The following is a 22,646-nucleotide window of genomic DNA, read 5'->3' on the forward strand; positions in this document are numbered from 1 at the left end:
ATAATGTCAGTGGAGTAACTCTTCTCTTGCACCGGTTTCTCTGTAGCAAGAGTCCTCCAACCTTTCCTGGTTGACGCAGGGCCAACTTTACAGCATTATGGGCCCCAGGCAAAGCAGTGTATCTTGGGCCCCTACGACAACTACTCACAGGACTAAAAATGAAAATGGTCGATAAAACTAAACATATATTTTCATGTTAGTATTAATAAAAAAACATGCAGTAAAATATAATAAATATGTTGCTGTATTTATATGATACAAGGTGCATTGAAGGGTTAACATACCCAGATTAGTATGGGCCTCCTATGTTTGTGGGGCCCACGCGGGCAAGTACCCATCAGGCCCATGCATTAAGACAGCCCTGGGTTGACGTCCTGGAGTGGGGGCATGGGGGGGGGGGAAAGAGGGGATGATTTTGTGGGAGGGACTGGCGCATGTACGTGAGCACCCACGAGGCTCGCATGAGTGGAACCGCCAAGCGTCTGCGGCAACGCTTGCATAAGTGGGGTGTGTGCTGATGCATGTGCACTGGCTGGCCACTCCTATGGTCCAGTGACGATTAGGCCATGGCTTGGCAGTGGGCCGTGGCCCGCAGGTTGGGACCCCTGCTCTATAATCAATCTAATTTGTAGCTAATTTTAGGAACGCCATACTGTATAAAATGTTTTAGGGCGGGAAGAATGGTCTGCTCCCAATGAAAGCCATCTAAACAAGGCTACCACTCATTTAGTGACGGTTTGAAGTTACAACAGCACCGAAAATAGTGACTTATGACTGTTTTTCACACTTATGACTGTTGTAGCATCTACATGGTTACGTGATCAAAATTCAGCCAGTTGGCAACTGCCTCACATTCATGATGGTTGCAGTGACCTGGGATCACGTGACTCCCTTGTACAGCCTTCTGATAAGCAAAGTCAAGGGGGAAGCCATATTCCCTGGACAACCGTGTTACTATCTTAACAATTACAGTGATTCACTTAACAACCGTAGGGATTCACTTAAGAAGTGTGGCATGAAAGATCGTAAAACGGGACAAAATTCACCAAACAACGGTCTCAAGACTTAGCAACAGAAATTTGGGGCTTCCTTGTGGTCATAAGTCAAGGACTACCTGTACTCTATGGCAGCTTAAAGACCTCCTCTGGTTCTTGGCTATTCCTGACTTTCAACTGCATCCCCAGAGCAATTATAATGTTATGCTTTCCAGAGAGGAAGAAGAGGATTGGCCATAACTATGCGCTAAAATTTGAATTTTTTTCCAGCTCAGCCAATGATACAGTGCATCCTTCTGTTTAGTCCTGCTCTAATCTAATTGATTCACCTGATTTTAGTCCAGCTATTATGATCCAACCACCAGAGAGGGTCAAGACTGCATAGAGCCGAGGTGGCGCAGTGCATAGAGCCGAGGTGGCGCAGTGGTTAAATGCAGCACTGCAGGCTACTTCAGCTGACTGCAGTTCTGCAGTTCGGCTGTTCAAATCTCACCGGCTCAAGGTTGACTCAGCCTTCCATCCTTCCGAGGTGGGTAAAATGAGGACCCAGACAGTGGGGGCAATATGCTGACTCTGTAAACTGCTTAGAGAGGGCTGAAAGCCCTATGAAGCGGTATATAAGTCTAACTGCTAAGACCGGTGACTGACATGCTGCTCTGCAGACCATCTCCCTACGAGCCAAGACTAGCAGTGAAGTCCACAGAACAAAGCCAGAACACCTAAGAAGATGTTGGACAGCCGTTTGTCTAAAATGGTATAAGGTTCCTGCCTAGGCAGGGGGTTGGACTAGAAGACCTCCAAGGTACCTTCCAACTCTGCTACTCTGCTATTGTTTTGTATTGTATAAGCAGTTAGAACAATGCCGCACTCCTGAAGGGACACGCCACTGCCACATCCACCAGTTGATTTAGGCTAGATTGCACTGGTCTCCTAGTTATACCAACAAAACCCTGGCAAGCCTAACCCTCCCAAACCCTCTGCGCATCCATTTTTGAGAAAAACGGGATGCGCGAGACGGGGTTTCAGGAGGCCAAAAATGCTGTATTCAGTGTATAAGACGCACCCAGATTTTCACCTTCTTTTTTGGGGGAAAAAAGGTGCATCTTATACTCTGAAAAATATGGTATTTTATTTATTAAATGTACTTATTAATTACATTTATATGCTGCCCACACCTCACTGTTAGGTGACTGTGGGCAGCCAGCTTACATCATAAAAGTAGAACTACAAGCATTAAATATTAAAAGTTAACAGAAATTAGGTGTTTTAAAAACCAGTATTCAGATGGGATGGAGGTGGGGTCAATTGCTGTTTAGCCTCCCTAGTAGAGTACTAATTTCTAGCATAGGTCAAATCACGATCAACAACTTAGGTTTTAGCATGGTTTCACTTAGCAATGCATTTCATCATGACGGAAAGGGGGACTATACAGAAGCAAGGGGTATGGGACCTGGAAAATCAAACACAGTACTGGGGCATCTTTGAAATGCAGGAACTATCTTCCTATGAATTTTCAATGCTGCAAGGTGAGCTGCTATATAGCATAAGGGTAGCCTGAGTAACAGACAGGGCCATGATAAAGGCCAGCATTTTGCTGTCTGCTACAGAGGGGCAAATATTTCTTGTGAGGACGTGAAGCAAATTGTGACAAAAATATCTTTTCATTTTAGTTTACTCCCGACAACTGGCAATGAAAATTAGATTGTCTTTGAAGGTGGGAGATCCCAGTTTAACTGCCATTAATGTGACAGCTGCATATGTTCTAACAGGTGCCACACACACACACACACACACACACACACACACACACACAGAGAGAGAGAGAGAGAGTATATATAGAAGGTGTACCTACCTGCTGCGGATGTTCATGAGTTCTGAAGGAAGAACCGTGTAATTCTTTTGGCAGGTTGATCGAAAGTCAAGGAACCTAAAAAGAAGACAAAGAGGGTGTTGAAGTTACATGAATTTTGGATATCCTTGTCCCCTTTCATAAGTAAGTGGCTATTGTGATGGAGCAAAGGGAGAAATAATAAGTACAAGCTACCTGATTTGAAACTAACTCACTACAGACTGGATTATCACTTTTACTGCCCAGTTTCAACCTCCTGAAAGTCTGGCTTCCCCGTTGACTTTGCTTGTCAGAAGGTTATCAAAGGGGATCACATGACCCCGGGGACAGTGCAACTGTCATAAATGTGAGTCAGTTGCCAAGTGTCTAAATTTTAATCACGTGACCATGGGGATGCTGCAGCGGTCATAAGTGTGAAAAACAAACATAAGCCCCCTTTTTCTGTGCCATTGTAGCTTTGAACAGTCACTAAATGAACTTTGTAAGTTGAGGACTACCTGTATGGTCAGGCCTCGCTTGATTCTGTATTCCCAAAATCTGGTGAGCCAAACAAAGAAGATAGCAATGACACTTAGACTTATATACCGCTTCGCAGTGCTTGACAGCCCTCTCTAAGCAGTTTACAGAGTCAGAATATTTCCCCCAACAATCTGGGCCCTCATTTGACCCACCTCAGGAGGATGGAAGGCTGAGTCAACCTTGAGCCTGGTGACATTCGAACTGCCAAACTGCAGGCAGTCTGCAGAAGTAGCCTGCAGTACTGCACTCTAACCACTGTGCCACCAAGGCTCATATCTGTGAGCAAGATTCATTTGAACAAAAATTCACAGCTGATTCTCTTCTAATCATAGTTCAGGGACAAATGATACATTTAGAACATAGTAGGTTCAACTCCAGTTACAGCATGTCAGACAATCACCGACGACTGCTGGCAGATGAAATGCAATACAGTTAGTCTTTAAGTTAACAACTATTGGTTTAGCTCCCATTTGAAATTACAACAGTACTGGAAAATGTGTATGGCAACTGGTCCTTGTTCTTACGACTGATGCAGAATCCCCACGGTCACGTGATTAAAATTTGGTGACTTCACTTGGCAATCGACATGGTAGCTACAATGGCTGTAGCATCACAGGATCCTGCAATCACCATTTGTCACCTATCCAGCCAGCTTCCCCCTTCCGTGACAATGTTAGTAGGGAAAACCAGATTTCCTTAACAACCATGTGATTCGTTTAACAACCATGGCAAAAAGAAAGTTGTTAAATTAGGCTTGATTTAACAACTGCCTTGCTTAGCAGTGTAAAATTCTGGCCTTAATACCGGTTGTAAGTCATACCTACTTGTAAATAGGCTTGATGGTGCCATGGCTTGCCTAACTAAGCATCATAAATCACAAAAAGAAAACTTCCTGCAATTTGAAATAGGGCTTGAATGAGGTCACATAGGGCCTCTGTTTGGGGGAAGTGAACACTAGTTCCTTTAAAGAGTCAAAACTGTCTACTTTTGGGATCTCAGCCATGAATTCAGTAGATAGCTTTTTCAGCCATTGGATTTTACGTAGACAATCCATGGATTGGGAGGAGGGGCTTAAAAATATTGTTGTTCACTTAACAACGGTGGCAAGAAAAATCATAAAATGGGGCAAAACTCACTTCACAGATGTCTCATTTAGCAACATAAATTTTGGGTTCAGTTGTGTTTGTAAGTTGAGGACTACCCTAGTCTCTTTTCTTTCAGCTTGAAATGTGTCAAGGAAAGATAAGGGTTTTTTTGTAGTTCTATTGGAGATAGGTAGGGGTGTGTGTGTGTGTGTGTGTGTGTGTGTGTGTGTACATATATAAGTGTTATATCAAAGTACCTGGTATGCCCAAATATGGGAGGGAGCATACTGCTTCCCTTAACACTTATTTCTTTGGCTCAGCTGATAAGGGAGGAGAGCTTGCGGCAAATACAACTGCCTAACATGTAAAAACAGCCCAGGTTCAAATCTCAGTAAGGGTATGGCTAGCTGATGAGAGTGAAATAGCTGGAAATAGATCTATACTAGTCTCCCTTTATTTATTTATCAGCACAAATGCAATATACATACAAACATACATACATACATACATACATACATACATACATACATACATTTGAACAGAAGCTTAGTACCATGCCTAAAGGAAATCCAAAACACGCAGCTCCTGAAAAGCAGGTAAGAGGCTGAGCCAGGAAGCCCAGGGTTTGAAACTACATCCTGACCCCACCCTAAAAGTAGCCAAAAGCAAGCAGTTCTTTCAGTCATAGACACTCTGGGTTGACAACCTGGGAATTATGCATGGCCCACCTGGTGAAGCTACTCACAAGGTCTTCTTGGTAATCAAAACTTTCCTACACATTTAAAATGTACTTGTCCCAGCACTGGTTCTCCCATCACAGAAAAATTCCATTTCTCCCGACTACAGAAATACATCACCTAACCTAATTTGCATTATATAATCCCTTTCAATATGTATCACAGAGAATTCTTTAGGTTGATGTCACACGGGGGCAGACTGTCTCCCTGCTATGTTATGGTTCAAAGGCAGAACAGAAGCTCTGCAGGTTCAAAATCCCAAATTTAACCCCTGGTATTCTTGGGGGGGGGGGGAGGAGAGAGAAAGGAAAAGGCCTCAAAATTCTAAAAATACCTTCTTTAACTTTGGTCGAATCCATATATGCAAATATCAATATTGCCAGAATGTTCAAACACTACTATTCTGGCTGGAAAGAGAAGGCGCCATTTTGGGGTCATCTTGATGTGCTCCATTCCAGCTTAGGATTCTGGGAATTGTGGTCCCAAGACCTCTGGAGGGCATATTCAGTGGTGGAATGCTAGAGTACACCTTATGACTAATCAATCCGTTGTTTAAATTACAACTTTCGTATGAAAAAAGTCTACACCCTTTTTCCTTGCCTTTTTTTTTTAATGTAACATGCGCATTCCTCTTCTGTTTTCCTTTGTCTATTTAATTCAGCAAAACCCAAAATGCTCAACCCCCCCCCCCCAAAAAAAAACCCAACCTCCCAACAACCCCAACACTCCTGGGCTTTAACTTTAAACTTTCATTATAATTTGTTTGCCTTGGATGAGAAAAAAAAGAGTCGTTAAACCAATTCAAAAATTAGAATTAAACTTTCTATGAAATCCCCCTCCCTTCATATAGAGCAGTGTTTCTCAACCTTGGCAACTTGAAGATGTCTGGACTTCAACTCCCAGAATTCCCCAGCCAGCATTCGCTGGCTGGGGAATTCTGGGAGTTGAAGTCCAGACATCTTCAAGTTGCCAAGGTTGAGAAACACTGATATAGAGGGTTGAGGACAATTACTCTCTTCAACACATACTAAAAATAAAAGACCTTGGAGAGAAAGAGAGATAGAGATAGAGATAGATAGATAGATAGATAGATAGATAGATAGATAGATAGATAGATAGATAGATGATAGATAGAGATCCATGCCACATAAATTTTTATCTAAAAATGATGGGGACTTCCTAATTAAATCATGCACCTTGCCCATTTTTAAAGATGCATCACAGAAGTTAGCATGGGCTGCTGAATTCAATAATAGCCTGTCAAATTTCCTTCTCGTTTTTAACAGGATACCTGCTTTTCGAGGTTCCGTTGGCAAGCTTGAAAAACCCTCAGCAGGAACAAAATGCATGCTGCGCTCTCGGAAGCCTGGGGTGGGGCAGGGTTTTCACTCGCTTTCTGCCCCACCGGCCTCATGCAGCACACGAGAGATTCCAGTAGAAGCCAAATCAATTGAAATGGAGGAAGCGGCTCCATAGGAATTGGCAAAAAAATAAATAAATCTAAACAATTGTTTACTTTTTATTAATACCTGACGTCTCATTTCCCCAGCTCAATCCAAAAATCAGGGTCTCTTAAGACACAATATGACTTACACATGCACAGAAAGAAAGAGAGAGAGAGAAAGAGGGAGGGAGGGAGAGAGAAAAAGCGGAAAAGATTTTGAAACGAAAGTTGAACCACCACGCTCCTTCCTCCCACCCAAGAGCAAAGAGAGAGCCAAACGCAAGACACCACTGTGGAGAAAACAATGCCCCAAACAGAATACGAAGCTGCGAAAGAGAGAGGCGGGAATCCTAATTCCCTTTCTTCAGAAAAGACCCGCGAGGGATTCAGGATGACAAAGACGTGTCTCCCACAAGGCTCAACGTTTCGCTTCCCCAGCTCCCTGCCTTCGTCTGACCCACACTCTGCTGCTTAGGAAGAAGAGGAAATTACCAGCTGAGTGGAGGCTCAGGGCCCTGCCCCACTTCGTAGCTTCCCCTCCTCCTCCTCCTCTTCCCGGCAGGGAAGCCTGGAGAACTCCGAGTCAACTTCTCACGCAAAGAGCCGCTTGCCGTGGACGACCTCCTCCAAAAAGCTTAGCAGCCAAGAAAAGAAGAGGGCTCAAGCGCTGAGTGGCTTTCAGAACAGAGCCCCTTCCCCACTTGAGGGGGAGAAGTGATGGTGGAAAGAAAAAAAAAAAGGATAGCCCAGCGTGGAAGGAGGTTATCTATGCGTTCAAGTGTCACATCAGAGACTGGAAGCTGTTTCCAGTGGGCGTTCCGAAAAAAGTCAGGGAGAGACTCCGGGAAGAAGCTTCCTCCTCTAAGGGAGCCAATAAACGAGGCCGGCTCTTACCCCTCTAAGCTGGCTTACGCTTCCGGAGCAGTTGCAGGAATGACCTTAGGACTCCAGAGAGAGAGAGAGAGGGAAAGAGAGGGAAAGAGAGAGAGAGAGAGAGAAGGGAAGAAAGGGGGGAGAGAGAGAGGAGGTAAAGAGAGATATAATGAGGGGGGAGGGAGAGAGGAAGACATAAAGGGAAAGAGAGAGAGAGGGAAAGAGAGAGGAGGGAAGAGAGGGGGGAGAGAGAGAGGAGGGAGGAGGGAAAAAGAGAATGAGTGGGGAGAGAGGAAGAGATAGAGAGGGAAAGAGAGAAGAAAAAGAGAGGGGGAGGGAGAGATGAAAGAGAGAAAGGGAGAGAGAGGGGGGAGAAGTAATTGTGCGAAAGAGGCTGGATTTACAAAGACAAGGCCTTGAAGAGTTGCACAGCAAGGCAGAAAGAAAAGGTGAACTGGGAGATTTAGCAGGCAGCATCAAACAATGAAGGGTCACTTTTAAAATGATAACTGACCAGGATACAGAAACTCTACTGAAATGATCATTTGGAACAAAGATTACAACTTTCTGGCTGAAGGAAGAAAAATAGTTACAAGGGATGATGTGTTAAGAGACAAAGTTACGGACACTGGAAAACAAGATCAGACCCTCTAACATTTTGGGACTGCGCTTGCATTTTTTCCTTCTTTTGTTTTAAAACATGGGGATGCCTTCTTTTATAAAAAAAATTGTGCAGGACCATTGCCTTGAAATGTGGAGGTTCTGCAGATAGGCAAAGTTAGTTTTTTGGGCATGTGTCTAGGCATTTCAGGATGTTAAGTAAATTTGTGGTATTCGACAGAAAAAAAAAGGGGGGGCGTAAACATACATCCGACAAGTTGTTGAATTTTGGGAGCATCAGCCGCAGAAATGCCGAAAGAAGAGATCTGAATGTTGTACTAAAAGTAATGGGGCTCATCATCCTCTGGAACTCATCCGATGTGTCTTTACAAAGCCACCAAGATGTGGTCTTCAGTAACAATGTCAGTGAACCAGTTTTGAACCTTCTTCCTCGGTGTTTCTCCATCTTAAGCTTTGTTTCAAGTACGTGGAATCCAACTCACTGAATTCCCCAGCAAGTGTGCCAGCTGGGAAATTCTGAGAAATTGAATGGATCTTCCAGTGCCCTTAGAAGTCCCCATGCCTACTAACACAGCTAGCTCTGTTTCACCCAGTATACCAGTGATGCTAAACCTTTTCGGCAGTTGGAGCATGTGCGCGCTTGTCGGGACTGCAACCTGGAAGAGGAGCTGCCCAGGGAGCATGCAGGCACTGGAAAATGAACTTCTGATTTCTGGCGTGCGCATGCACATCGGCCAGCTGGTCTTCCAGTTTCTGGTGCTCATGAGTGCACCACGATCGGCTGGCCGACACGCATGTGTGCCCCGGGAAACCAGAAGACCAGTTCTTCTGGTTTCCGGGACTGCCGCACGTGAAAAAGGCCAGCAGATAACTGCGTGTGCATGTGTACTAGAAACCCAGAAGAGGAACGGGCACCGCCGCGCACGCCAGGTGACATAGCTGTGCGTGCCAGTTCAACATGTGTGCTACAGGTTTGCCAGTATATCATTTCCAACCATAGCTAGACACACTAAAGCACGACAAATCACAAAGCTTCCTCCCACCCTGCCCGCCATTTGTTCTGGGACAGCCGATATTCGAGACTGCTTCTGAACAGGGAGGCTTCACGAGGAGGCCTCCTTGCGCAAGGGCTGATAAAAGACCACTCCTTCTCTACCAGAGCGAAACCCACATCTTACATCCCCCACAGTAAACAATCAGATGACTCAGAAAGCCTTGCAAACAGGTTGTGACGGAGACAGCCTTCTCTGTGATTTTATAGAGCCCGGCTACAGGAAAACAATGACTATTTCCGAACTACACTAATACATCAACCCTCTAAAACTAAGTTAAGCATACAATTAATACAATACAATACAATACAATAGCAGAATTGGAAGGGACCTTAGAGGTCTTCTAGTCCAAACCCCTGGCTAGGCAGGAATCCCTATACCGTTCCAGACAGATGGCTATCCAACATCTTCTTAAAGACTTGCAGTGTTGGGGCATTCACAACTTCTGGAGGCAAGCTGTTCCACTGATTAATTGTTCTAACTGTCAGAAAATTCCTCCTCAGTTCTAAGTTGCTTCTCTCCTTGATTAGTTTCCACCCATTGCTTCTTATTCTACTCTCAGGTGCTTTGGCGAATAGCTTGACTCCCTCTTCTTTGTGGCAACCCTTGAGATATTGGAACACTGTCATACTGTAATACAGATACAATTATCTTACTCGACTTACAAGTTCATGTTTGAAGTTACAACAGCGCAGGAAAAAAAAAGTGACTTACAATCGTTTTTCACACTTACAACCACTGCAGCATCCCCATGGTCATGTGATCAAAATTCAGGCGCTTCGCAACTGACTCATATTTATGACAGTCCTGGAGTCATCTGATCTCCTTTTGTAGCCTCCTGACAAGCAAAGTCACGGGGGAAGCCAGTTTCACTTACCAACTGAAGAGATTTACTTAATAACTGTGGCAAGAATTTCTCACTTAGCAACATAAATTTTGAGCTCCATCGTGGTCGAGGACTACCTGATTTCAATTCCTTGCAGTGGCCAGTTGAGGTCTTTGGGGAGCCAAGAAGCAAGACATGAGAGCAATAGCTGCCTTGCAGATCCTGGAACTAAAGGCAGACAAATATGGAACATCTGCTGCCTAAGTTTTCAGAAAACTGCTGTTCACACACAGCTGTTTTCATACCTGTCAGACGATTCCTAATGGCAGAATGAGGGAGGAAGCTTTAACAGGGAAAACAAAATTTGGAAATTACTCATAACTTTGAGGGAATATTTCTTACGACGTAAACAGCCGCAATGAACACAGATCATTTTTATTCCCTGTTTGTTTTGAAAGACTCGATCCAGATTTAATGATAGGTTGCGATTTCTTTGTGAAACACGCCGGTAGAAGAAAGTTGGAGGTATTTTCAAGGACTTTCTGATTAAGGAAGTTAAAGACCTGTTTTTCATTTGACTTCAGCTAGTACTTTTACCACGGAGCTTCCATATTAAAAGTTTCTTGCCTGTTCTGTCTCCCAGTATTTTGTTGCAGGGGTGCAACTTGGGTCCAAGCCCACCCCTTTCCATGTTTTTAAAAAGATTATTTTAATTATACAAGCCGAGCATAGAAGGGAAGAGGAGCTGATTCCTGTTTGTACAGAACCCCAGGCCCTGGATTCTGATCAGGAAGATCCCAGAATCTCCTACAGATCCTGCTTCTTGATCTGCAGGAGAGAACCTCAACTGGATGAAGATCACACAACCTATGTTGCTGGGGGAAAAAAAAGACCTTAGGCAGGTGGTGTTTCACCTAGGTAGATTTGCATGGTGGATAGTTCAGAGGTAGACCAACTGTGTGGAAAGTGAAGACTTCCTGGAATAAAAGTAGCAATTGCAAAGCAAGCCAATAATGAAAATATTTACCTGGTTTAGAGCACTGCTTTGGACTAAGGATAAGGTTCCCCTCGCACATATGTGCTAGTTGTTCCCAACTCTAGGGGGCAGTGCTCATCTCCGTTTCAAAGCCAAAGAGCCAGCGCTGTCCGAAGACGTCTCCGTGGTCATGTGGCCGGCATGACTAAACGCCGAATGAGCACGGAACACTGTTACCTTCCCACCAAAGGTGGTTCCTATTTTTCTACTTGCATTTTTTACATGCTTTCAAACTGCTAGGTTGGAACAAGTAACAGGAACTCACTCCATTATGCAGTGCTAGGGATTCGAACTGCCAACCTTTCTGACCGACAAGCTCAGCGTCTTAGCCACTGAGCCACCGCGTCCCTTTTACCTGGTTTAGGCTACTGCTTTGGGCTAAGGATAGGTTTGTCATAAAAAAAAACCCTGGGTCTTAATCCCAAAAGATGTTTTTCTCCAAAATGCATCTGGACTTTCAGTTGTTTTTTTTCTTGGAAAACATTTTGCTTCTTATCCAAGAAGCTCCTGCAGTTTTGATGAAAAGTGAATGAGATGTGCAACGTTTTCAAAGAAAAAAACCCAAGAAAGTCCAGTTGCCTTTTAGAAAATAAATCACCTTTGGGACAACCATGACCTGGATGATTCACAATCTTGATAGACACCTGGGTGTTAACTTCAACCAGCTCTTTCCTTGTGCCCTTTAGTGAGTGGAACGCTAAATTGCTGGATTATTGCTAACTTGTGTTTTTCTTCAGTTTCGTTGCTAGTATAGGTAGTCCTTGATTTACACCTGAGCCTAAAATTTCTGTGCTAAGCAAGACAGTTGCGATTTTGCAACTTTTCTTGCCACAGTTGTTAAGTGAATCACCACAGTTGTTAAAGTGAATCTGGCTTCCCCATGGACTTTTGCTTGTCAGAAGGTTGCAAACGATAAATCACATGACCCTAGTACTCACCAACTGTCAGATAAATACATGCCAGTTGCCAAGCATCTGAAATTTCATCACGTGACCAAGGGGATGCGGCAACAGTCGTAAGTGTAGAAAAATGGTCGTGTCCCTTTTTCAGAGCCACTGTAACTTTGAACAGTCACCAAACATAGTTGTAACGAGGACTACCTGCAATCTGTTTCCAAAAGATTCAGGCATCCTCAGTTACTAGTATGTTAGGGATACATAAACTGTGACCACCACAAGATGGCAGCAGAGAAACAGAAAACGTAACACTGATTGCCATCTAGTGGTTATCCTTATTTTTGTACCCCAGAGATCAAGGCCTTCGCTATGTGGAAGCCTTTTCTTTGGCAAAAATATGATTGGACATTGCATCTTCTGCTGAAGGATTTTGACAACCAGTTCAGTCTGTAAGCGTGATGGCGAATCTATGGCATGCGTACCACAGGTGGCACGCAAAGCCCTCTCTGTGGGCACACGAGCCGTCATCACCCAAGCTCACCTCCACCGCGCATGTGCATTTGCTTCCCGCCAGCCAGGGGCCGTTCCAGAATCCGGATCCCACCACTGGTGTGGGCACACGAGGATAAAAAGGTTAGCTATCACTGGTCTATAAAATGTATGATGTGATGTCCTGGCAGTCTTTAAATGGGACCCCTATCTCAATGATACCCACTGAAAACTGTTGAAGGGACACACAGTTCTACAAAAAATATCTTTTGCTGTAAAAGGTCTGTAATGTTTTTTTGGTTTTGCTCGTTTTAAAGCTGTTATTTTGCAAGCTATTTTGCAGGTAACACAAGGACCAGATATATTATCACTTGGTCCAAAAATAATTGCAGAGCACATTTTCAGTTACATGTGTCACAGTACGTTTGGAATTTGTTTTAACAAAGCAGCTTAATTCACATTAGAAATGAAAACATATACCTTTTTATTCCATGAAAATCAGCCTCACTCAGTCAGTGGGTCTTACTGCTAAATAAGACTTTATCCACACACACACTGCAACCCAATATAATCTAAACTAAGCTTTCCATGAAAGTTCATGAGAAAAATGTGTTAATTACTGCTATTGTTTTTAGAATCATTTTCTTACTCCAACATCCACTTTAATTACTTTAGCTTGTTCAGAGATACTTATATAAAGGTAAAGGTTCCCCTTGCACATATGTGCTAGTTGTTCCCGACTTTAGGAGGTGGTGCTCATCTCCATTTAAAAGCTAAAGAGCCAGCGCTGTCCCAAGACGTCTCTGTGGTCATGTGGTTGGCATGACTAAACGCCAAAGGCGCACGGAACGTTGTTACCTTCCCACCAAAGGTGGTGCCTATTTTTCTACTTGCATTTTTTACATGCTTTCGAACTGCTAGGTTGGCAGAAGTTGGGACAAGTAACGGGAGCTCACTCCGATACGCGGCACTAGGGATTCGAACTGCCAAGCTTTCTGATCGACAAGCTCAGCATCTTAGTCACTGAGCCACCACGTCTCTATACTTATATAGCAAGTGGCATTAAACCCTGCATCTAATTTCATTCATTCAATACAGCAGAAGAAAATCAACAATAGTTGAAACGCTTCATTCAGATAATTAAAAAACATGAATTTATGACTTTACATTATATGAAGAAATGCATATAAAGTACCGTATATACTCGAGTATAAGCCGACCCGAATATAAGCCGAGGCACCTAATTTTACCACAAAAAAACTGGAAAAGTTATTGACTCGATTATAAGCCTAGGGTGGGAAATGCAGCAGCTACCGATAAATTTCAAAAATAAAAATAGATACCAATAATGCCATTGCCCATTGAATAACATATACAGCCTGCCTGTGCCCATTAAATATACAGTAGCCATTGTAAAAATTTGCTCTGCATAACAAATTATTATCACACAATACCGGTGTATTCAATGAAATACTTCACTCACCTCATGATGCTGATGTCCCGCTGTGATGATGATGTCCCGCCTCCTATGACACACGGCACAGTGATTCCTATCATTGGATCACTGTACCAGAGGAGGTGGGACATCGCTATGTGGCTGCTTGCCATAACAAGGAGGAGGTGGGACATCGTTGCAGAGCGGCAGGAGGGGGAGGAAGGGGAATCGTAAGATAGCCGTGCATTACATTAGAACGTGAGGAGGGGGGATGGTGCGGTGCACGCTGCGCGGCAAACTGACACAGAGGGAGGGGAAACTCAGGGGCGCTGGGCCATTCACGAACGTCACCCAGCGGCATGGCCCTGCCCCTTTTTCTCCTCCATTTCGGGCAAATTTTTCACTGACTCGAGTATAAGCCGAGGCGGCTTTTTTCAGCTCAAAAAGTGGGCTGAAAAACTAGGCTTATACTTGAGTATATACAGTACTTTAAAGCAGAAAGCTGGTGATATAGAGATAGTCCTTTGCCCCATAGGACGTAACCCCCCATTTAATCTCCAATGCAAGTAGTAGTAATAGTAGCTGCTCATTTTCTAAGGCTCTTGTAATTTCAACAAAAACAGGAAGCACTTTGAATATTTCTTTAATGTAATTATTCATTTATTAACCTCATTAAACCATCGGCTACCGAAATTAATGAGTAGAAGCAGGACTTTGACTGTTATGGGGCACTCACTTACATCACTAGTCATTAGTGTTCTGTGAATTGATTTTAATGTACAGGTAGCTCTTGGCTTATGCCCACAATTGAGACCAAAATTTCTGTTGCTCAGCAAAACAGTTAAGTGAATTTTGCCCCATGTTACGACCTTTCTTGCCACAGTTGTTAAATGAATCCCTGCAGTTAAATGACTAAAACAGTTGTAAAGTGAATCTGGCTTCCCCGTCGACTTTGCTTGTCAGAAGGTGGCAAAAGGGGATGACATGACCTCAGGAGACTGTAACCATCATGAGTCTGTTGCCAAGGATCAGATTTTTGATCAGGTAACCGTGGGGATGGCTGCAACAGCCGTAAGGGTGCAAAAGGGTCATAGGTCATCTTTTTTCAGTGCCATTGTAACTTCGAACAGTCACTAAATGAACTATTGTAAGTCAAGGACTCCCTGTATTAATTTCAATGTCATGTATTCTCTACTGTTGCTAGTTGCCTCGAATGCCTGAAGAAGCAGAAAAGTGGAGTACTGCTTTAGCAAATATCTCAAATATGCTTTTTTCCCCAAAAGGCAACCGGACTATATTTTTTCCTTACATTTCGCTTCTCATCCAAGAAGACGCTTCAGTTCTGAACCCAAGAAGTTTCTTGGATGAGAAGTGAAATAAATGTCTTCCTCAAGGAAAAACTATAGTCCAGTTGCATCTATCTGTCTGATCGAGCTTTCTGTTTGTCTGTCTGTCTGTCTGACACTATAACATATTGCTGTTTCCCGAAAATAAGACAGGGTCTTATTTTCTTTTGACTCCCAAAATAAGCACTTGGCCTTATTTTCGGGGAGGTTTTATTATTTTTGAGGCACAGGAGGCCCCTTAACCTCTGCCTGTGGCCCACGGATCTGATCAGCTGATCTAGAGAAGGCCGGAAGTTTTGTCTCTGTTTCTGGCACACTCTTGCCAACCCTAGTGTTGCTGGGCCTGCTGCTATTTTTGCGGCCGCCACTAAGAGAAGGGGCACAGTAGCTAGGGTTTGCGGGAGTGTCCTCTGCGAGGCCATTCCATGTGCATGGCAGGTGCATGTGGGGCGCGTGGGGGCATGTTCCCCCCAGGAAATGGCGGCAACCAGCTGCGCATACATTTAAATATTTTAGGGAAGGACTTATTTTGGGAGGAGGGCTTATTTTGGCGCATGTGCTCAAAAGCCCGATTGGGCTTATTATCCGGGGAGGTCTTATTTTCGGGAAAACAGGGTAGAATAGGAGTATGTATGTATGTATGTATGTATGTATGTATGTATGTATTGTGTCACAACCTCTGGTATGACCAAATATGGGAGGAAGCATATTGCTTCCCTTTTCTGTCTTTCGGATCACCCTAGGAGCCATCCAGGCAGAAAGCCATTTTTTTATGTTGCCTTTGTTACATTTGTGTTGCAAATGTCAAGGTGGCGCAGTGGTTAAATGCAGCACTGCAGGCTACTGCTAGATCAGCAGGTCAGCGGTTCAAATCTCACCGGCTCAGGGTTGACTCAGCCTTCCATCCTTCCGAGGTGGGTAAAATGAGGACCCAGATTGTTGGGGGCAATATGCTGACTCTCTGTAAACCGCTTAGAGAGGCCTGAAAGGCCTATGAAGCGGTATATAAGTCTACTGCTATTGCTATTGCTATTTGTGCTGATAAATAAAGTCTCCCTTTATTTATTTATCAGCACAAATACAACACACACACACACACACACACACACACCTTCCTATTGATATATACATTAATAGGAAGGTGTAAATATATATACTTATTCTAATATATAATAGTGTTAGATACCAATAATCAAAACAAACCCACAGCATAATGAATATTATTTTGGGTAAGAAAGCCAACCTAGTAGTCCTTTCTGGTGTCAGCTGGATTCTTCATCCTCTCTTTTTCTTCTCAAGGAACTTTCTCCCAGGGCAGTAGGTGACCATGACTACTTCTAAGATCGTTTCCTTTGATAATTTTTGGTTTTTATCCTGGGATAATATCATATCCCAGATGTCATATAGATATTATAATGCACAAAAATATGAATTGTATGCTACAGCACCATTTATCTTCTGCTACTAGCACAGGAAATTAAATACAAAACTCAGGTGAAGCTCTTACTTGGACAACACTCCTTTCTGGTAATATGAAAACAGAGGGCTGCGTTACCAGAAAATGGCTTTTCTTGTTATTGCTTTGCGTTGTTAATCTTCAGAAAGAAGTTTTAGAAGTTCACTAACCTGTCACAGAAAATACTAGAATAATTTTCAAGTATGTTTTGGGGACTAGGAGCTTTAAAAAAACAGTGAAGGAAATATTTCCAAATAGCCTAATGCAGCATGTGCTACAAAATTCGCCATTCATAAAGTACAACTAAGCATATTCTGACAATATTCTAACAGGAGCCTAACTAAAGGTTCCCCTTGCACATATGTGCTAGTCGTGCCTGACTTTAGGGGGCAGTGCTCATCACCGTTTCAGAGCCGAAGAGCTAGCACTGCCCAAAGACGTTTCCGTGTTCTGTGGCTGGCATGACTAAACGCCAAAGGCACATGGAACGCTGTTACCTTCCCACCAAAGGTGCTTCCTATTTTTCCACTTGCATTTTTACCGTGCTTTCGAACTGCTAGGTTGGCAGAAGCTGGGACAAGTAACCGGAACTCACTGCGTTAAGCGGCGCTAGGGATTCGAACCGCTGAACTGCCGACCTTTCTGATTGACAAGCTCAGCGTCTTAGCCACGGAGCCCTTGGACTAACTAGATTGCGATAATAGTGCAGACTACTTTATTACCTTTTTTTTTACCACTCTGAGCTTCCTTAGGAAGAATAATAAAGCAAAACTCTCATTATCTCCACCATCACATTCATGAAAGGATTGTTTCATTCATTCATTTGTTCGTTCGTTCACTCATTCAATGTATACAGTTGTCCATCTGACATGCAACTCAGGACATCATGTTCAAATAACAACAATATGTAACAAATAACAGAAAAAAGTTGCTGGCTGGGGGATTTTGGAAGTTGCAGTCTACACATCTTAAAATTTGCTAAGATTGAGAAATAACTCATCTAAATTAAGCCACTGAGCTTTATAGCTGAGGTAGAGATTTGAAACCCATGCCATAACACTATAGGCAGTCCTCAATGTACAACCACAATTTAGGACCAGAGTTTCCATTGTTAAGCAAAGCAGTTAAATGAGCTGCACCCAATTTTCCTATTCTGCCACAGTTGTTAAGCGGATCGCTGCAATGGTTGATCGGTAGGGTCTTAATTGAATCCAGTTCTCCCCATTGACTTTGCTTATTGGAAACCAGCTAGGAAGGTCACAAATGATGATCAGATGATCCTAGGACACTGTCAGCATCGAAATTACATGCCAGTTGCCAAGCACCTGAATTCTGATTGCGTGACTGTAGGGATGCTGCAACAGTCATTAGTGTGAGGACTGGTCGTAAGTCACTTTTTTCAGTGCTGTTGTACCTTCAAATGATTGCTAAGCAAATGGTTGTAAATCAAGGATTATCTGTTTATGGAGATTCTCAGTCATCCAGGAAATGGTTGTCCCAAAGGTGCTTTTTCAAGAGGCAACTGGACTTTCTGGTTTTTCTTTGAAGATGTTTCACTTCAGTTCTGACAGCAGTGGTGGGATTCAACTTTTTTTACTACCTGTTCTGTGGGCGTGACTTTGTGGGTATTTGCATTTGTATATGTATTTATTAAATTTATAGGCCGCCCAATCCCACAGGACTCTGGGCGGCTTACAAAGCAAAAGGAGAAAGAAAAAAAAAGAAGAAAAAAAAAAAGGAAAAAAATGATTTAAAATTCACAACACACATTCGTTCTAGTTGGGGCTGGACCTCTCAATAAGGTCAACAGCCCCAGGCCTGCCGGAACAGCCAGGTTTTAACAGCCTTCCTGAAGGCCATGAGAGTGGGTGTGGCTTTGTGGGTGTGGCAGGGGAAGGATACTGCAAAATCCCCATTCCCTCCCCACCCCACTAACCTGCTTCCCAGATCCGTTCTCCTGTTCAGGGCAACAAAAGAAGATTAGCTGGGAGGTAGTGGGGGCAGGGCCAGCCTATTTGCCTGTTCTCCAAACTACTCAAAATTTCCCCTACTGGTTCTCCAGAACCTGGTAGAATTGGCTGAATGCCACCTCTGTCTTGACAGGATAGTGGGGAAAGGAAGGATTTATATTCCTTGCAGACAGATGGTCATTTGCATCCTTTTAGAGGGCTGTTGAAGCACTTGGAGTAAAAAGAATGCAAATGCCCAGCTGTCTGCAAGGAATATAAATCCTTCCATCCCCCCAGCATCCTGTCAGAGCTGAAGAAGCTTCTTGGATTGAGAAGCGAAACTTCTTCCAAGAAAAACCAGAAAGTCCAGTTGCCTCTTGGAAAAAAAAAAGCACCTTTGGGTCAAGGATGATCTGTACAAGGCCTTTCTTATGTTTTGAATATGCAAGACCCAACATTCCTCACCATTAATAAGAATTAATCCAAGAAATAAACCCCCTGACCTAGCATCACCTAGTGACACTGAGAGGATGGATTTCAACCTGCCTTATTTCCTTAGCCTAGTCTGATGCTTCGTCTAACATCACTCAAATGGTGGCCGGCATTGTTGACAGGAGATTCCGTCATTTGCACCAACCCTGTAATCTAGTTATCGCTTTGGGATTCTCTGAAAAGTTTCAGTGGTTCATTTAGAAACTCTAAAAGGCTTAGCATCATATTAGGGGATCACTTCCTTAACACCCTGCTTGGCCCTGTGACATCTGATAGAAAAGCTGCCACCCCACTGTGGCATAGGGAGGTATAGTAGATCCTTGATAATCTTATCTAAACCAGGGGTCTCCAACCTTGGCAACTTTGAGACTTGTGGACTTCAACTCCCAGAACTCTCAGAGAACTCTCAAGAGTTCTGGGAGTTGAAGTTCAGAAGTCTTAAAGTTGCCAAGGTTGGAGACCCCTGGTCTAAACTGTACAACAACTCCATGGCTGCGGAAGCTCTTCCACTGATTGGTTAAGACTTTCTCTCTTTTAAGGGGAACAAATTTCTTCTTCTGCAGGAACAGCAAATTTGATGTTAGATACTGTTAACTGCTTGCTTTTAATATACTCCTCCCCCCCAAAAAAAACCCTTTTCTTGATTGTCTTATTTCATAGGGATTATTTAATACTTATTATCCAATCCCTGAGAAGTACAGAAAAACTAGAATGACGCCATTCAGATTTTATATGGATAAACTATAATAAAATTCCAAGGTTTTTACAGAAAGCCAGCCTGGATCCATTACGTGAGACAAGGCCTTTAAATGGACATTGCCAGACCATGCTGGCGCCAGGCCAGGACTTAATATAGCAAAAGCCACACCCACTGCTTCAGGCCTACAGTGTCAAACCAAGCCGCACGCCTTTCTTTTCATACAAAAGTTTCCTCACTGCCATTAACACCATCACCAACCTGCCAAATTCAGACCCTTTTATTCTAAAATGCCAGATCTCCCCCTCCCCCGCCTTCTCTCACCATATCCTATAAACAGATGACCACAGGAAGAAGTCACTTGCCTCACTGCAAAAAAACAAAACAAAAAAATTGAAAAGGAAGGAAGGGGGAAGGAAAATATTTAATTAAATCAAATAGCAGTAAAAAGCCGTTGCCAGGAAATATCCATTTTGGGGGGGGGGGTTGGATTTTGAAACAAATCAATGGACACATACCTGAACAAATTTCTTGTGAATGAAAAGTAAGAACTATCGTTTTCATTCTACTGGATTTTAACTAGACTGCTGAACTACCACTCCCAAGCAAGTACCTATTGTCTGGCTACAATGCACAAGTTGTCTATTGTAAATGAGGGTGCTGTCTATATGTACTAAAACTATCAACGGAACAACCAAACAGACACGTATATATACCCCATGCATTTGACTAATGCTAATTCAATGTCAATTTTTTTCTCTGGAGGTCCACAATATACAGGTAGTCCTCCCACTTACAACATTTGTTTAGCGACTGTTTTGACACTGAAAAAGTTATGACCATTTCCCACAGAACCACCACAGCATCGCTAGGTCACATGATCAAAATTCAGATTCCTGGCAATTGACTCATTAATGATGGTTGCAGTATCCTAGGGTGATGTGATCAACTTTTGCAATCTTTGCACAAGCAAAGTGACTAAAACATGTGAAGAAAGGCCACAGGATTTGGGTTTGACTAGTGTAAAAGAAAAGAATTAGGGTGCCATGATACACAAAGGAGGGGTGAAATTATTCTTCAAAGCACCCCTGCTCTAAGGCATTAGAACCTGAATAATCATAACGATCACTGGGGAAGGCTCTGCAATAGGCATTGTAAACTGGGCATCACTTTCAGCATTCACAATATGGTTTTCTCCATGGCGTTGCTTGCTCTTTGATATTTGAAGGAGGCCTACTAATGTACTATTTAGGCATCTAATGTAGCCAATTTCTGTTTTCACCTAGCAGACCGCTATTTTCTTCTTTTCATCCCACAGTTCATTTTCATGGTCATGTTTTATGTGGCTCACTTGAATTTACTGTCACTTGATTAGACTGCTTTTCAATTTCACTCTTAAAATGCCTTTCAAGGGAAGCGGTATATAAATGATTTAAATAAATAAATAGAGGCCAGCCAGAGAACTTCAAGGATCTATTACAAAAAAAAAGCAAAAAAGCTATACTAGCATTTACAGTGTTGAATTCAATCCAAAGAAATCCTGCTTCACATTGTTTATGCCCGCCATAAATTTATTTCCCTGTCTCCTGCATACCTCACATGGTAACTGTGGGGATAAAATATGTGATTAATAATTTACATAGCAACCAGGAAACTATTTAAATGACCCGGATCCACATATTTCCTGTATAAAAGCAGGCAGTTATGTCTACTTGCTTAAGACTGCCATACTTTTATGGGTTCCACCACAAAATCGCGGAGGACAAAATCGCGCTTGACGAAAGCGCGCATTTGACGTCATCACAGCGCGACGAAAACATCGCGCTGTGATCGAAAAATGTAAAAATAAAGCAAAAACCTTACCCTAACCCCCCCAAACCTAACCCTAAACCTAACCCTAACCCTCAATCTAACCCTAAATCTAACCCTAAACGTAACCCTTAACCTAACGCTAAACCTAACGCTAACCCTTAACCTAATGCTAAACGTAACCCTAACGCTCTAAACCTAACCCTTAACCTAACCCTAACCCTAACCCTTACCTTTATGTGAATCGGCTTGCTTTAATTTTATTTTTATTTCAATTTTTAATTTTTTTCGTCGCGCTGTGATGACGTCAAATGTGCGCTTTTGTCGAGCGCGATTTTGTCCTCCGTGGTTTTGACGGGTCACGACTTTTATGTACTTGTATTCCAATTTTAAAGCACCTTATTGAGACTCAAGAAAGATGAAACATTGAAGAGAGCTTTACATGGAAATGGATATTTTTTTACTTAAAATGCAACCTGCAACTATCCCCATATTGGGACAAACAACTGACAGAATAAGCTTACCCATAAACCAAATGTCCTACTATTATACAATGTTTTCTATCCTGCAATCAGGGCAGGTGGTAACACAACCAACCTTGACTGATTTTGGACACAATTTTTCGCTTAGTCAACAGAGAAATCTCAGAGTTGTAAATGAAAATGAAGACGACAATGGCAAACCATTTCCGTATTACAGGTAGTCCTCACGTTACGACTGGTTGCTTAACAACCATTCAAACTTCCAACGGACCAATCTTGGGGTGGGGGGTACTTACAACCCAGATTCAAAGTTCCAACGGTCACATACCCCACACAGCCAGGTGGCTCACTTCCGGCCACCAGGCTGCATTTACGGCAGTTTGAAGTGTCCTGCAGTCACATGAACATATTTTACAATAGGTTTGCCAAAAACCTGACATTTAGTTCTGGTTTTTGGCAAAACAGAACCTATAGGAAACCACTGGTTTGTTTAATGACTGCCTAGCATGACCAACCCGCTTTATGAACATCGTAAGTTACGACTGTGATGGGCCAAGT

General features: G+C 43.0%; 1 protein-coding gene across 9 annotated transcripts in view; it reads right to left on the reverse strand.

The window, feature by feature from the left end:
* The window catches only part of GATAD2A (GATA zinc finger domain containing 2A), a 123,878-nt gene that overhangs the window by 57,660 nt on the left and 43,572 nt on the right, over positions 1 to 22,646 (reverse strand). For 6 of the 9 annotated variants that reach the window (XM_032214013.1, XM_032214097.1, XM_032214259.1 and 3 more), the window contains one exon: positions 2,848 to 2,922. In XM_032214013.1, the coding sequence (XP_032069904.1) occupies positions 2,848 to 2,864 (17 nt within the window). In that variant the 5' untranslated portion in view covers positions 2,865 to 2,922. Of the gene's footprint in view, positions 1 to 2,847; positions 2,928 to 6,476; positions 6,583 to 7,121; positions 7,442 to 22,646 lie in introns of those variants that run through there. The other 3 variants (XM_032214178.1, XM_032214334.1, XM_032213798.1) reach the window with 3 other exon arrangements.

Source organism: Thamnophis elegans, chromosome 1, assembly GCF_009769535.1.
Source record: "Thamnophis elegans isolate rThaEle1 chromosome 1, rThaEle1.pri, whole genome shotgun sequence".
In the NCBI taxonomy this organism is placed as follows: domain Eukaryota; kingdom Metazoa; phylum Chordata; class Lepidosauria; order Squamata; family Colubridae; genus Thamnophis; species Thamnophis elegans.